General features: G+C 45.6%; 1 protein-coding gene across 2 annotated transcripts in view; it reads right to left on the minus strand.

The window, feature by feature from the left end:
- Positions 1 to 236: 236 nt before the first annotated feature.
- si:dkey-34e4.1 (carboxyl-terminal PDZ ligand of neuronal nitric oxide synthase protein) overlaps positions 237 to 16645 on the minus strand; it is a 30379-nt gene continuing 13970 nt past the window's right edge. Inside the window, exons 3-10 of one of the 2 annotated variants that reach the window (XM_062477865.1) lie at positions 7997 to 8089; positions 7731 to 7828; positions 6200 to 6308; positions 5625 to 5766; positions 5363 to 5514; positions 2900 to 3061; positions 1751 to 1961; positions 237 to 591 (exon numbers count right to left, since the gene is read on the minus strand). In XM_062477865.1, coding sequence (XP_062333849.1) covers positions 260 to 591; positions 1751 to 1961; positions 2900 to 3061; positions 5363 to 5514; positions 5625 to 5766; positions 6200 to 6308; positions 7731 to 7828; positions 7997 to 8089 — 1299 coding nt within the window. In that variant the 3' untranslated portion in view covers positions 237 to 259. The remainder of the gene's footprint in view (positions 592 to 1750; positions 1962 to 2899; positions 3062 to 5362; positions 5515 to 5624; positions 5767 to 6199; positions 6309 to 7730; positions 7829 to 7996; positions 8090 to 16645) is intronic. The other variant, XM_062477866.1, reaches the window with a different exon arrangement.

Raw genomic sequence — 16645 nt, forward strand, 5'->3', positions numbered from 1 at the left:
AAAGAAAAAAAAACTAGAAATAGAGGGAGAGAGAGTTCTATCCACATGCCCACTAGCTGGGAGAGAGGGACAGTTCTGGCTCAGACTCGCTGTAGTCGAGAAATCTGCAGCCAAGAGCAACATTCATTGGTGAAATGGCCTGTTTCTGTCTCCTGGTCTCGGACATAGTGTACAGTCTCTGACAGGGACAGTCAGCCAGCGACCACCATCAGTCAACTCCTATATTGCTATACACAGCGGCAGGTTCAGCCTGGGTCTCTTACCGTTCATCCAAAGCTCCAGAGTTACGTGATTCAAACTGGACCACCTCATTGGAGGTCACTTCTGAGCTGCCCTTGCTCCCAGCTCTCCCATTGGCTGGTCCGATGAGGGCATCCCCACCCCCGTTCTGAACGGCAGTTGGTTTGGTCCCATTCTCCAGGTTGAGGAGGTTGAGGTAGGACTCGGCACCATCCATCTGGAGAGGGGTGTTTCTGAACATGGCTGCGGGGGTGGAGGTGATTGGCTGGTCCGAGTTGTAGTGGTTCTTAAGGTTCAGCGACAAAGATCTGGTTGACGTGGTAACAGAGCTCCATGTTGACTCCTGGCCATCTACAGTAAACAAAGAAAAGTGTCCTAAATCAATTTTGGAACAATTCAAAAGGACAAAAAGAAAACACACACAAATATCTCACCAATCACACACACACACACGCAGACACACACAAACTCTTGATGTCAGCATGTTTTCTAATCCTTATTTCTTATTTCCTTTCCCCGCGTCAGTTCATCTCTCTTCTCTAGCTCATCACCCCCCTCTCCCTCTCACTTCATCCTTTCGTTCTTTCTCTCCCTTCCCATCCCTCCCTCTCTCATGCTCACCATCCCACCCTCTCATCTTGTCTTCATCCCAATTGCTCTCCCTCCCTTTGCTTTCTCTTTCCCCAACTGGGGTGGGGGGGGGTGGGGGGGAGGAGGATAAGAGACAGCACCTGCCAGTGAGTGGACCATGTCTTAGATTATCTGGAAGAGCATCCTGTGGAACCAGACCTAACCCAATTAAAGTTGGCATTAAACACACACCCGTCCACACACACAAGCACCCACACACACACTACACTAAGCCAGCAACAGCATATGTAGCATTGCATGATCTGTGGGCAGTACTCGATGTTCTAACAGTTGCTGCGTGTGTGCATGCTGGACACAACCTTTTTTTATGAGTAACAGTGTTATCTGAGTTGGGAGATCTCATTGCAGCTCGAGATCTTATGTGCACGCGCGTAATGGTCTACAATATCCCAGTACCAGATCATCTTGTGGGGCAAAGTCAGTCAGTGTGTGATCTAATTTGTTGTTGTTGACAGTTTTCAGAGGGTTGTGTACACAGCAGCAGTGTGTACTGTGGGTGTGGTCCCCTCTGGTCATCAAACCGGCAAAAAACAGTTTTGTCGGTCCGGTCTGACTTCTTACTACTAGTCGCCTAAATATCACCATGGAGTCTGGCTGCTTCCTAAACTCAGAAAAAAAACTACACTGGTCTCTAAGGCAAGCACAAACGAAAATCTCTGTTAAATGCTTTTGTATGTGTTCAGTTGTTTGAAATAGCTCTCCAGGAACACGGTTCCTAGTGTAAACCTAAAAGAGGGCCAAAGGGTCAAAGACAGAGTTGAATAATGACCTACTATTCACTTGGCCATGATTCCTTTTGAATTACAACACATGGAGCTCCAGTACGTATTTGGTGTATTACGTATTTTGAGTGTCTTACTCTGTGACTGAGTGTGCCCGCGCTCCCCCTGCTCCAGGCCCTGGGGGTGGCTCTGTCTGGGTTCCGGGGTCTCCAGCTCTTTGAGCTGCTGGACCAGCAGGGCCAGGTGCTGGAGCAGGTCCCGGTTCTGGAGCAGCAGCTGGTGGACGCGGGCCTGGGCCTCCATACGGGCTGCCGTCTCCGCAGCCATCTGATCCTTCAGGAGCTGCACCTGAAGGGGGAGAGAGGAGGGGTCAGAGACGGGGCCTGCGGGAGAAGGGAACTGGATTCAATGTATTATTGGGGTGTGCGTGTGTTACGTAGATATAGGCAATCCATCTTTCAGAGACATAAACTATTTTATGAGTCTGGTAGTTCTGTTTGTTTATATGTCAGGGTGAGTTCTTCTGGATGAAGAATTCCATTTGCTATTACAGGCTACAGTAGTCTCCCCTCTCCCTCAGAGAGCTCAAGACTCCATGAGGGGAAAATCTAATTGGATGCTTCGAATTCCGTTGCCTGGATCCACCTGAAATTGAAAATAATGAGGGGGCCAGGTTTGTTTGTGTATATAACTAACTGAGTGAGCAAGAACATTATTCTCTGGGCAACGCGGTCGCTACGGAAATTATATGCTAAACACAAATATGCGTTTGTGTTGACGCATGCAGGACCAATTTTACTGTGACAATAGCAGGCTTGATTTAGTCGTTCTCCAGTGCGCTGCGATATGTCCTCACTAAGCTCTCACTGCACGTGTGTGTTTGAGTCCATCATGCCATTTCTGTGAAGACAGTGGCCCCTAGTGGTCATGCACAAAGTTGCAGGTTGGCAGACAGGCGCTGGACTGAGGCTTGATGGAGTGTGCTGGACTCTGCATGTGTGTGGACCTCTCACATAAAACACAGCATGCTACATTGTTTTTATGCTATGAGTGAGTGTGTGGGTGGAAAGGTAGCAACACGCAGCGTCTGTGTGTGAGTCTCAGTCAATAATGTCTCATGCAGACCGCTGACTCTCACTGTGGTGGACATCTGGACCAAACTACTACTAACAGATGGGCTGGGTAACCCTCAACTGAGGTTTTGTATGCATGTGTGTGTGTGCACGGGCGCACATTCAAGAAGTTGTGAGTTTGGTGTCAGTCTTGCTTGTATCTGTGTGTCCTACCTGGGCCACAGCCACCTGTGTGTGTTGCTGCTGTTGCTGGAGCTGCTGCTGGAGCAGCTGGAGGTAGTGCTGGGAGGCACGCGGGGCGAGGGACGGAGCGCAGGGGCTTCTGGGAGAGAGGCCCTGGGACGTCAACGTATACAGGGAGCCGCTCTCAAAGTCCTGGGGACACAGAAACACATGTCAAAAACGAGACTAAGCTGGAACGTGGATGTGAACATCGCCCGCTGGGATCTTTCTGTGTCATGGGCTGTTGCCAGTGTGTCAGAGAAAGAGAGGGAGAGAGAGATAAGGAGTGTATATTTGTGTGTGAGAGAGAACCAGACTGTTCCAAAGTGTGTGTACGCCTGAGTGTGTCATGAACTAGTTGCCATGGACAGCATTGTCACCATGACCGTGGTGAAGGTCATGGTCTGCCTACCAGACAGCCAAAGAGAGAGAGAGAAGGAGATGTGAATCTCTCTGTCTCTCCTCCTTTTTTCAATCTCTCTCCTACCGATGCTCCCTGTGTCTCATTCCTTTTCCTCCCTCCATCTTTTTTTCCCTCCATAGACATACTGTATGTTTTGCAAAGAGAAGAGGAGGAGAGAGGAGAGGAGTGGAGGCGAGGAGAGGAGGAGGGGAGATCCCAGGTGCTTTCATTTACCAGTCTGGGTTTTTGTATGTGCCTGTGTGTGTTGGTGTGTCTGTGCTTGACTGTGTGTCCGTGTTTGTCTTTGCGTTTCTACAGGCAGTTATGTGAGTTCTACAGGCAGTTATGTGAGTTCTACAGGCAGTTGAGTATGATTGCGGGAGAGGCAGGCATCTTTTCTTAAGCAGCTTTTCTCTCTTTTCTTCTCCTCTCGTCCGTGGAGGAAGAATTGAGTGTGTGGGCTTGTGTATGCATGTCTACAGGGATCTCATGACAATCCTAGCGTTCAGAGCAAGATGAGTTTACGGAGTGTGTATGTGTGTGTGTCAGGGCCACGTAGAGGGAGAGAGATTAGTGCTCTGTGTGAGAAGGGTTTAGGAGAGGATGAAGAGCCTGTGTTTCTGGAACAACCCTGGTGATGTGAATGTCTAATGACTAACTAGCAACATACCACCACTGGAGGGAGCTCTAACAATACACTAAAATAGTTTCCTTTTACTAGGAAACACTAAGGTAATTAGAGATTTTTTTTACGAAAGACTGTGGTACAAATTTCAATTAGAATATAATATTTACAGCGATAGTGTGGAAACAGGTTTTATTTTTTTATTTTTTTATATATATATATTTTACAAACATTTGACAGAGATTATATTGGTTATGTTTGCTACTATTACCATGTTGCCATGTGCCATAGACTTAAGAGAATTTTGGTAATATTTGAGTGCAAAGGTGCAACAAAGCACACAATGTTACTTGACATCTTTTGACATTGTTCCAAGTGTCATTCTTCAGGAGCTAATTTGCTGTGTCATTGCCAAAAGGGTACAATCAGTAGTTGGCGCAAGGTGGGTTTCTGACCCTGTCACCCACACTCTGTCATGATGACATGAGGAAATACTACTTCCCCTGTCTCTCTTTCTATTCTTTCACCTTCAGTCCCTCCATCTCTAACTCTCTGCCACGATCAAGCTCTTTTTCTCCTCCTTTCCCTCTCTATCCCATCGCTTGATCACAATCTCAATATTCCTTCCTTTTTTTTCTTTCTTTCTGTCTATACACCTCCCTTGGTTCCTTTCTCTCTGTCCCTCCATTCACTTTTTATCTGTATGGAACAGATGTTTAGGTTGACTCAGCTGGATTACTGAGGCTTCTCTCCAAAATCAAAGAAAGCATTCACGTTTTCTTTTTTTGGGGGATTATGTGGCCCCCCCTTCATAGCCCAGAGGAACGTTCTGGTTCTCCCTCCATGTTCCTCCTCCTCTGATCCCTCTTATCTCCTTAAGGAACAGATCCTGGCCCCTTATTTGGCTGTTGAGTGGGAATGTTCTAGAAGGGGTAATGCTTCTCTAGAACCTGACTGACACGGGAGTGCAGAGGAAGGTACCAAGGGGCAGGACTGACACAATGTACCCTTTCTCTCTTCCTCCCGGTCACTCCTACTTCTGTCCGTCCATCTCTTATCCTCCCCTCTCCTACCGTCTCTCCCTCTGTCTCTTCATTTCATCTCAGACATTCAACACTGACTCCGTAGGGAGGCTTGTGGGGGAGTGTGTGTCAGCAGAACACAGTGTGTCAGCAGAACAGAGGCAAAAGAGCAGAAACAGAACAGAAGAGTGGAGTGCTCATGTAACAGTTTAAGCACGGACACTGCTATCATCGCACTGGCCAGCTGCTAATGTGAATAATAGAACAGAACGTTCTCTGCTTTTGTCGCTGAGCCATCATAGATAAAGTGTGTTTGTGTGTGTGTTAGCTATGGATGCCTGCACGTGAGGGAGTGCACGCGTGTGCCTGTGTGCACGTCTTTGTGTGCGCGCGTGAGGCCTCACCCTGATGGTCTGTCCAGGTTTAACCACATTCAGTTCTGCCAGGCTCTGGAGGATCTCGTTGACCGCCTGCTCACACAGCGCACCTCCTGCCGGGGGCTCCGTCGCCACCACGGCCACCTCCTCTTCACGCTCGGCTACTGTCAGCTGACAACCTGGGAGAAGGGGCACACACACACAGACCATTACAATGCAAAACCTTAACTCATATGTAAACATTGCCTGTGTGTGTTTGTAGACAGTGTTTCCAGTGTTGGTCGCTCACCCTCCGTGGCAGTCTCCTCTGTGGACTTGTCGCTCTCTCCGTCCGCCTGGCCGTTGTCGTCCTGCTGGGCGTATTGCAGACTTATCTTGTGGCACACCTCGAACGCTTGGCCGACCGTCCTCACTATACGCATGGCCTGAGTCTGAGAGACAGAAAGAGAGGGAGAGATATGAATTTAAAGATAAATGGAAATAGAGATAACGAACCGGAATGGAGACAGAGACAAAGAGAGAGAGAGAGAGAGAGAGAGAGAGAGAGAGAGAGAGAGAGAGAGAGAGAGAGAGAGAGAGAGAGAGAGAGAGAGAGAGAGAGAGAGAGAGAGAGAGAGAGAGAGAGAGAAGAAGAAGAGGGAAATAGAGACAGAAAAGTAGAGGTGATTGCCAAAAAATAAGAGTGCTAAATTTTCATCCCATTAGCCTCTGTTAGACACTCGACAGCAAAATGACACCGACATAGACAGAGGGAATTACCTGAGGTTGTGGTAGGGACATACAGTACAGAGATAAAACAGAGAGAAAGAAAGAGTGCCGGTCTTTGGCGTAAAGCATGAAGTAGGTCGGTGGGTGTTCTCTCACTTTCTTCTTGGATTTGAAGACGTTGCACCTGAACGAGTTGCTGGAACCGTCTCTGGCGATGTAGCTGAATATCTTCAGGTCCTGGGAATCGTGCGATACGTAAAAAATCCTAGGAAAAAAACATCACTCATGTAGGTTTAAATTGGCTTACATGAATTCAGTTTCAAATGAACCTGCCAGATACCTAATATGCACACTATCTTGTATATTCTGGAGATCAGAGGGAGAGTGTGTGTGGTTTGTATCCCACCTCTCTGGTGGCTGTCATCCTAAATCATTCAGAGTCTATCAAGACTTCCGTAGCTAGATAGGAGGGGGGGGAGGGAGCTCAGGCAGACTTCCTATGCCGCTGTAGATAAGCGTTGGTTTCATTTATGGGCAAACATGTCGATGCTGCTTTGCTATGCTGTGACATGACCAATTAAAAGTTCCAGGGTGACATTGCTGGCGCACATTTTTCTCTGTCAACATTCTCTTGCTTCCGGGCTTAGTGGTAGAGCATTAGTTATGGTCGTAAATCCAGACCAGCTACGAGATTAGGCAGGATCCGCATACAGCATATTAACAATCGTTCTGCTGCTTCTGTCCTGGTCACTGTACCCTATAGGACACATAAGACTCTGGCTCCAGGCCAGAACCAGCCAGCCAGGACTGATGCAGGACTATAAACCATGTCCTGCAGGATCCCGGTGGCCCTGTTCGGAGCCTAGCACTACCACCAACGCTGGGAGAGGAATGCTGCAGGCTGGTTTCAGTACATCTCTGGTCCAGACCCCCCGCCACAACGTGATGTGTGGCTCAGCCAAATGAGATCCACCCACAGAGACATGCATTCATCCCATAACATATCTCATTCACTCACCATTACACACAAGCTGCCTGTCCTCTCTACAGCACATTAGCTAGTCAATAAACTAGATGATAAAATAAAACTAATACAAATACTGTAAGCTCTATTAAAAGTACAATAGGTCACACAGACACACTGGACGTCGTCCAGTGGCCAGAGCACCAGTCCAGAGACGTCCCTAAACACTCTTACATGCCGCACACGCGACACATGAATAATTCATGTTGTCCCCTACAGTAAGTAAGTGTAAGTACGCTTGTCACATACTGTACATCAAGGCCCATTAGCTGAGCATAAGAGAGGGACTTTGGGTACATAAAAGCATCAGCGTCATTCCAGAAGGCTCCTTTTAAGGGTGTCCTTGCTATAGGAGCTGTGGCTACTTGGCCGTATACTAATCTGTTCTTGGTGGTTTGAATGGACAGTCATGATAAAGTTGTAGTCCTTGATGGATCTGCTGCACTTACTATTTATATTCAGATAAAAGTGCCAGCTGAGTGAATACATGTAAACAAAGTCTTAACGAGAGGCTGTGATTGGGCAGACTTCAGTCTAGACAGGAGACATTCCTGTCAATGACCATGTCAAATTCCAAAAGCAGAACCCCAGAAGCTGAGCCTTACTCCTTCGGGTTCCTCTGTACAGCTGGGTGAGGTCAGAGGTCAGAGGATGTAGGTATACCTGTAAATGGGGTCCTGCATCACCAGCATCTTGCTCTGGTCCCAGGTCCACTCTTTCCTCTTGGGGGGGATCAGGGGAAGGGAGGGCAGAGGGACATACTGTATCAATCACAGCACATAGACAGACCTGTAAATATATGTTTTTCTTTTTTTGCAAACCGAGACAGATATTAGAATACCATGCTTGAGATATTGATTATGTATCTCATGAGCTTATTGACTAATAGTGATGCAATAACGTGTCCCCGCCCTTTGGTCTGGTCTTACCTTCTGTTTCTTCCTGAGAACCACCTTGACTCCGTCCACCGACACGATGATGCTGACTTTCTTCTTCTTGATGTTCTTGGCCTTGAACTCATACTGAGGATTACAAACACGCAAAACCCACGGTAAGACAGGGTGGATATTACATTTTATACCATGGTCTGGGTGAATACTCGATTCTGATTGGCTGCAGGGGTGTCCATTATCAGGTCATATACGGAGACCTACTACGTAATTGCAGCAAAACTGTCTTTTCACCGTTCTAAATTATTGCGCTCGCTACATAGTATACAAGCCTGTACAAAGTGTCTGAAATAAGCAACCATAACAACACGGACGCAGTCAAAGCCTCCATTTACAATTTTGAAAGACTTTAACAAGCTAACATTTCATTACAACAATGAGTGACTTCAATATTTCTTTTAACCTATTTGCAAAATGTTACTTTTCTGAATTTCGGGCTAATAGCTCAGCCAAAGGAAAGCCAGTGTTGGTATTATGAGCTGAGCGGACTAGCCTATAAAGTATCAGAGTTGGCTAACGTAAAAAAAAAACTTTAGATTTTTATTGCAAAACACATGAAAACATCAATTCATGTTTGTAAAAAAAATTTTTGGCAAGTGACCATGGTATAAGCGGGATAATGCCCTTCGAGGTGTACAATATCACCTGATAATGGACTCCGCGGAAGCAACCATCCGATCGTCCATTATCAGGTGATATTGTACACCTCGTCGGGCATTATACCTTACTTAATCAATTCTCAGTGTTCAAGACAACTTTGAAAAAACTGCACTTTACAAAACTGCACCCACCCCCTCAAGTACGTTAAATGTGCATACATTATTGACCCAGTTGCATTTTAGTAGTATAATATTTAGTCTTCACACACACACACACATCCCCTGCCCACCTCACCCCAGTTTTCCCCCTGTACTTTGCTCCCACCTCATCTCACAGATGAAAAGAACACAATAACTCTAACATAAAGCTAAAGTGGAATCAATATGGCCACCATTGGGAACATCAGGTTCTCGCCGACGGTATATTAGCTGAAGCGAAAGGCTAATGTTAGCGTTGTCCTTTTGGACGGTTGATTCCCCAGCTGCTGCCCTTCTGTGATACACACAGTGGTTCAGGGGCATCTGCCAGCCCAGAAACATCCTCCCATCTCCACGGGCAGTGATGAGTCATCTGTCTCTATAGTGAGGGAAGGTTGGTGCAGGGGGGTCTATCATTAAAGCATACCACCTAGTCCTCAGAATTTTCCACACACTCATGCTCCTACACACACACACACACAAACCCACAGCCACATACACACTCACACAAACACACACACATGCAGCTCCTGTATATTTCAGAGAGGTAAAAGAACAATGAAGAAGGAGCCAGAATAAAAGTAATCTCAGTCTCGTTCACTGAATCAGACATGGCAGCTGTGTGTGAGTGCACAGTGACTAACACCCTACCTCCTTGCCTGTGTGGGACGTTTGTGTGTGTGGTTGTGTGAGCGTGTGTGCTGGAGGAACTAATATGCCCGTTACGTCTTCTCCGCTCAGCATCACTCTGCTCCTCCTCACTTAAACATGAACCCAGGTCCAGTGATGGCCCCCACCCTTCCTACCACTCCAGACCACCAAGCCTCACACACTCACGTAGAACACCGACTATCTGGGCTGTGTTACTTGACCGTCTGGGAGAGGAGAGAAGCAGAGCCAGGAGCAAGGAACAGATATTACACAACCACTTCCTTCATTTGTTGACCTTCTGGAGTGGCATGGACTAATTGGCAAGCTAGCTTTTCTGGGCCTGCCTGTGTATTAGGAGTGTGAAAGCATGAACCAATATGCTTAGTAAACAAAAACAACTTATTCTCTGAGTGTGTCTGCTCTCCAGCTGTGGTGATTAAAGATTGAGAGTCTAATTACCCTGCCCAGAGTCCTCAGAGGGTTGATTATAGCAACGCAGAGAGAGACAGAGACAGAGAGAATAGAGAGCAAGAGAGAAAGAAAGAGAGAAAGAAAGATAGAAATAAAGAGAGTAGAGAGAGAGAACGAGGGAGACATTGGGAGAGTGAGGATGGAACATGAGAAGAAAGCGGGGAGACCCGGACATGGATCAAGCTGGGACGAAACAGCCAGGAGATGAGAGAGGGAGACATAAGTAGATCAGACCTTCTGGGAAACAAAACAACATTTGATGGAATACAGCGTTACTGAACGTTTACAGTCAAACGTGAAATACATGCGTATGAGTTTATGTTTTGTGTTACTGTTACTCCCAGAGCCCACTGAGCTGTGGTCAGACTCTGTCTCACAATCACATTGACACTGTGGAGTCTGGGTTACATGACTGAAGTGGGGGCTTAGATAAAGTATCATAGCAGGACAGGGCTCATCAAACACAGTGAGAGAGAGAGAGAGAGAGAGAGAGAGAGAGAGAGAGAGAGAGAGAGAGAGAGAGAGAGAGAGAGAGAGAGAGAGAGAGAGAGAGAGAGAGAGAGAGAGAAAGAAAGAGAGAAAGGGGGAGGCAGAAAGTGAAGAAGGGAGACAAGAAGGGAGAAAGTCTAGCAAAATAACATAATACTGGATTTCAACAACGTCCTCAACATCTGAAAACCAAACAGCGCTGCACACACCCACACACTTCCTAGAAAATAACGTGAAAAAGGCAAACGTTAGTCTTGTATTATTCACATGTTGGCATGACGATGGAAGAAAAAAGTGTTTTGTAACTTCTTCCAAGTATGAATATGTTCTTTGCTTAAGTGCAAATGTGTTTTGAAATATTCAGACTTTAATGCACCTACATTGTTCTCCTTTCTCTCAGAAATACCGGAAAGCAAACAATTAAAAGTTCTCACGGCATACCCCACCTCTAAACTTCAAGATAGCAGGTACCAAAACTCTATATGTAGCAAAGAAAAAAAAGCTAAGTGGAAAAGGCTGAGATATTTCTGTAACATTTTGGTCTTCAGAGAGAGAGACTCCACTGCAGTAGAATCATAAAGAATCAGAATCAGAATGGGATTTATTCGCCATGAAAGTTTGCACAGACAAGGAATTTGCTTTGGCAGGAAGGTGCATACAATAAACATATACCTAAAATTTAAATATGTGGACTATCTATGCTAAGGGTACATAAACTAGCAGTACTAAGTGGGATTAGAAACAATGAGAGACCGGACGTGCTCTGCAACCCTAACCCTGCTCTGCAGCCATACTTTACATACTGTCATATCCAGCAGCTTTTAACAGAAAACATTAATCTAACATTACTGCAGTGAACTGGCATTATTCTTTGTGTCAGCATATTCCGTACTCCTCCCACTAAATTCGATGCATAGGCGAGGGCAGGACACTGGGAAAGTTTCACTCTGGTCTGGCACATGCACAACTTATTTGAACATTAAGTTACGCAACATATCTGGCTGGGCCTGAGGGTCTAAAACCTACCCGTCTCTGCCGAACAGCCACAGAGATCCCAGTCAGCATTTTACAATGTAATCTATAAGAACAGCGATCGTCTGGCGAATAGTGATGATAGAGCGCTAAGTGGAACAGGGACCGATGAAAAGCAAGCTGGCTCCAGGTTCTTAACGCCCCCTCAGCTAAAGGCTAACCCTTGTAATGCTGTTGTGCCTAACCTGCAACTGTACACACTTTTGAATGATTTTGAGTTATGAGGCTGCTCTACTCTATGTACTGTCCTTCTTTTACTATTCTTGATGTGACTTCTGGTCCCCACAAGCATAGTTAAACCAGCCCATACACACACATGCTGAGTGACTTGACTGGCAGACAGACGTTTCTATTTAAAAGCGAAAATGTTAGTCAGGCTTCGGTAAATCAAGTTGACAGACAAACATCTTGACATGTAGTTGCAGCAGACGGGTGCCCCATTGATTTTACATTTAGTCATTTAGCAGACGCTCTTATCCAGAGCGACTTACAGTAAGTACAGGGACATTCCCCCGAGGCAAGTAGGGTGAAGTGCCTTGCCCAAGGACACAACGTCAGTTGGCATGACCGGGAATCGAACTGGCAACCTTCGGATTACTAGCCCGATTCCCTTACCGCTCAGCCACCTGACTCCCTAACATTTTACAATGTTATTATCAGAACAGGCTTCTTTTATTCAGAGATATGCCACATCCTGTTTGGCCGTGGCACTTGGGAAAGATGTTGTCTCCCTCTCGGGCAAAAAAGAAACAACAAGAGAAGTTTGTCGCCTGCCGTCAAATTCACCACACTCAAAAAAGGAAGAATAGATAAACTAGAAAGGCATTTCCTGCTGAAAATGCGTTGGAATGCTGAAAGATGAAATTATTTTTCTTAAATTGCAGAAAATACAGAAATTAGAAAATACCCGCAAGCTGAAATGAATGTCAAAAATGTGTGAGTCACACAAAAGAGGCAGTGTGGAAACTGAACTGCATCATCTAACAACGCTAAGAGCTGAAATACAATGCGGGAGAAGCTGAAAGCTGAACTGGTAAACAGAAGAAGAAGTAGGCCTAGGCTAGCTAGTCATAAAAATAATATAGTCTTAACAGCTGAAATTATAGTTGGGATAGTAATAGCAGTAGCAGATGTGTGCATTGAGTGCGTTTACTCGGCTTTCTTAGTAGGATTAAATGTGCTGATTGAATGAAACATACAGCATATAGGCCGATACAGGAAGACACGGCGATACTTTGTTGCTGAAGGATGATGGTGCAAGTTTTGTCCGTGGAGCATACAACGATTAATAAAAATAATCATGTAGACGCGCTTATTGAGTAATCGCATAACTAATTACACATGTAAACGGAGTAATCATATGGCATAAACCGACAATTGCTAGTATCGGGTTTCTCATGGTCAAGTAAACGCACTCAGTGGCGTAGTAGAATAAAACAGTTCCATTAGCAATAGTAGTAAAGGAGATATTAGCAGCACCTGCAGAGTAAATTGTATTAGGTTGAAATACTATCAAACTCTGTCTTGTGACTCCACTAATCAGCTAATACCAATCACCTACGTGAGACTGAGTGGTGCGTGTCTGTCGTTGCCACGGTGATGGTGCAGCTATGATTGCTAACGCGCTGAGGGGAGAGAATAACAGAAATGTAGCTAGAATCCACACCTCAAACAAGTTAACCTAGACACAAAACTATACGTCCAATCCAAAAAATAAGGATATTTTCCGAGACCCAAGACTCTGCCGAAACCAGAGATGTCCTTTATATTTCTGTGCCGTCAGAAATACGACTCTACCGGCAGTTTCAAAATCTTGTTCTTTTTGCTTTCTCTGACGATTTTGTCACCAGATTTGCATTGGTCTCTATGGGGCGAGAGTTGGACTTTGTCTCGCTTTTGTGGGGCTCTGAACAAATGTGTACGTCTGTTGGATTCAACAGACAGCTGTCTACGACCAGCACAAAATTAGCTATCTATTGATCCAAAAACGAAGCATGAAGAGCGAAAATTGTGGCAATGCTGGCAAACTAGAAATATTTTTTCAACGACATCCGAAGCTGCCCTCCACTCTAAGCGTTTCAGTCTGCACTCTAGGGTTTCACGTAAACACCCATGTAAATCTCAGAAACGGCTTGAAAAAGTCATGAAACATAATCAGTGATATTGAAAAAAGTTGAATAGATATCAAAAAGCTGAATTATTTAAAAAATAGTTTAGGGTTTTGTCAACATTTTAAAGTTTAAATGGTGGCTCTAGCTTTGATTGAGGAAGAAGAAGGATTTGGAAGTTGAAGAAGTTTAAAGAAGTTTGAGAGGATCTGAAAGAAAACTCAATTGGAAACCCATGTTAAAAATATTATGAATATTGATTTATATTAATTCAAGCATAAGAGGTACAAAGCTGAAAAGCACCCATGGCCTGAAACTGCTGAATTTTTTGATAGCTGAACGGTTTTAATAGCTGAAGATTTGAAGGCGCTGAAAGGTGTCTTGGAAGAAATAGAAGTTGAATAAAGATTCAAAGAACAATACTTGGAATGCTGAAGCAGCATTCCAACAATAAACAGATGCCAAGGAATGATAGTAAGAGTCAATAAACTATGAACTTGTGCTTTATTTATATACCCTGTGCGTTATTCAACAGACACCTGAACAGACCCAAGGCTGTTCAGGTGGCCTCCAATCTCCCTCCCCTGCTATCCCCCTCGAGAACAAAAACACACTTTTACCCCGCCCCCCCCCCCAACACACGCAGATATGAACACACCCCCCCTCCCATGTCCTTGAGTGGGAAAACCAGTAACATCTGAAGGACAAAACCACAGAACTTCAAGACACCCCCCCCCCCCCCTTCTGATGCAACTAGTCCGTCCTCAGAGACATAGAGGGACGTTTCACAAGTGCAACACTGGCTCCACAGAAAGAAACACACCGTTTAATCAATCACCAACGTTTTCCCAGAAAAATACCCACATCTGAGATCTCAACCCGTGTTCTCAAACAGACGGTCTCACACATTTTCATCAGCTACCAACATTCAAAAACAAACAGGCAACATGTTGGTGACATGCATGGTTCCACTATGGTTCTCCTACGGTTCTCACATTTTCCCCCCACCATTTCCTCCAGTTGTCTTGCGGATCCCCTTAGCCGAGGATGAGGCCTGGTCTGGGAGTCTAGAGAGTAACTGTAGAGGGCTGTCTGGCTTAGGGTCCCCATGATCAACAACGTTACTTTATACTCTTACAGTGGATGCACAGAGGTGGATAGAGATCAAGATCAATGGCTTGTTGACACACCCACGCAGGCTGCACATGCACACACACCTTACATGATTACTGGAGTTCCAGTAATTACACAGTGTTATTCGTAGGTCTGTCCCCGACTAAGATTTTCTTTGCTCGACCAAGACTCGACTGAACACTTCTGAAAATTGACTAATCTAAATGTGAACCTTTTTTTTTTCTATAAATGTCATGATGTTTTTCATCAAACCATTTTGTGTGATGTTAACAACATGTACATTTTTCAACCCAGCGTGTGTTAGCATGTATTAGCGAAGTAGACCAACTTACGGTTTTCAAGTGGTAGGCCTATATCATATTCAACGTCGAACTATGGAATATAAACCGTTGTTGGCAGAGTGCATTCAACATGTTTTGAGTCACCGGGTACTTTGATGAAATGCTTCCATACCACAGATTTCTTTGCCATTTTGCCTAAAGGATTAATAACATCAACTGTAGACAAAGTATGGTAGAGTTTGTAGTTAGGCTAACAGCTACAATTGTGTTCATGTGCAGATTAACGAAAGGGACCAAGAGCACATCGACTGAGTGGGGACAGCTTTAGTTACCTGTCATCTGTCCCTCAATGAGAAGGTAGCCTAACAGGAGCGAATCCATTGATCCAAGATTAGATTGAAATGAATTTTAGGTTGGTTTGAAACACAGACAGAGGAGGGTGGGTGGTGTTCCCCATCCTGTTCTCAAAGAAAGTGCCATGAAAAGGGGTGGATCTCCATTTTGCAACAAAAAAAAGACGGAATGACCGACTGAGAAACTATAGACTTCCCAGCATCCCTTTGGGGGTGTGTAGGGTGGGGGGCTCAAGAGCCAACGGAATGCAGAGGGCATTGTGGGTGACTGTCGTGGCTCTGGGCCCCACACAGGGCCTCACAATGAGCCCTATAGATAGTATCCCGGCAACCGTCCTCAATACAATTCTGGAGTTGAGGGGGGGATTTTTCTTTTTCCCCCCAAAATAGAAGTTTTTGGGAGATACACAATGAGACGTCCTGTTCAGCTGGTGCACCGAGCTGAGAAACGCAGCAGCTGGCTGACAGACTGGCATTTCAACCTGAAAAGAAACTCCACTGTGTGGACGGGGTAGAACAGTTGAAGGCTGACACGGAAACAACAGAAATTCCCTCAAACTGAACAGTGGCTGTTTCACTCTGTTAGTATCCTGTATCTTTCGGTTAGCCTTGGACATGGCCAAACGGTGACTTGAGCTGGTTTTTCTGTTACGAAATGACCTCCACGAAGAGAAACTGCCCTCTCACACACTCTCTCTCCCCTGCTCTCTCTTGTCTCTCAACAGATGTGAAGAGAATCAGAGCTCTCACCTTCAGACAGCAGGGGACAGTCTGTGAGTGAGCAGTTACACAGGCGGTCGTTATGACAACAACCTTGACCCAGATCAAAAGTGTGTTTGTCTGTGTGTGAGAGAGAGAGAGAGAGAGAGAGAGAGAGAGAGAGAGAGAGAGAGAGAGAGAGAGAGAGAGAGAGAGAGAGAGAGAGAGAGAGAGAGAAAGAGAGAGTGAGAAAGTTTGTGTGTGTTTGAGTGTGTAGGAATGCGCAAGTCTGTGTGTGTGTGCGATTGACTTCCGCCTGAGTGCAGATATTATTGATTGGGCTCCTGGGCTCCACTCTTGGCAGCACACAGAGAGGCTGTCTGGCACTGGCTGGTAGGATAGACAGAGAGAAAGAGAGAGCAAACCAGAGAGGCAGCATTAGTGGGTTGTCAGATCTAACGGACCTTTCTCCTAATGTAGGTTACAGCCGGGTTACACGCAATGGGGCACTGCAGAGAGGAGCTGTGTGTGTGTAGGCAGGGGGAGGCACCGTTCAAGGCTTACCCTTTGCTGTGGTACAACAGTAGTGCTGAGATAAGGAGAAAAAGGCGAC

The sequence above is a fragment of the Osmerus eperlanus genome, chromosome 14 (assembly GCF_963692335.1).
Source record: "Osmerus eperlanus chromosome 14, fOsmEpe2.1, whole genome shotgun sequence".
Lineage (NCBI taxonomy): Eukaryota > Metazoa > Chordata > Actinopteri > Osmeriformes > Osmeridae > Osmerus > Osmerus eperlanus.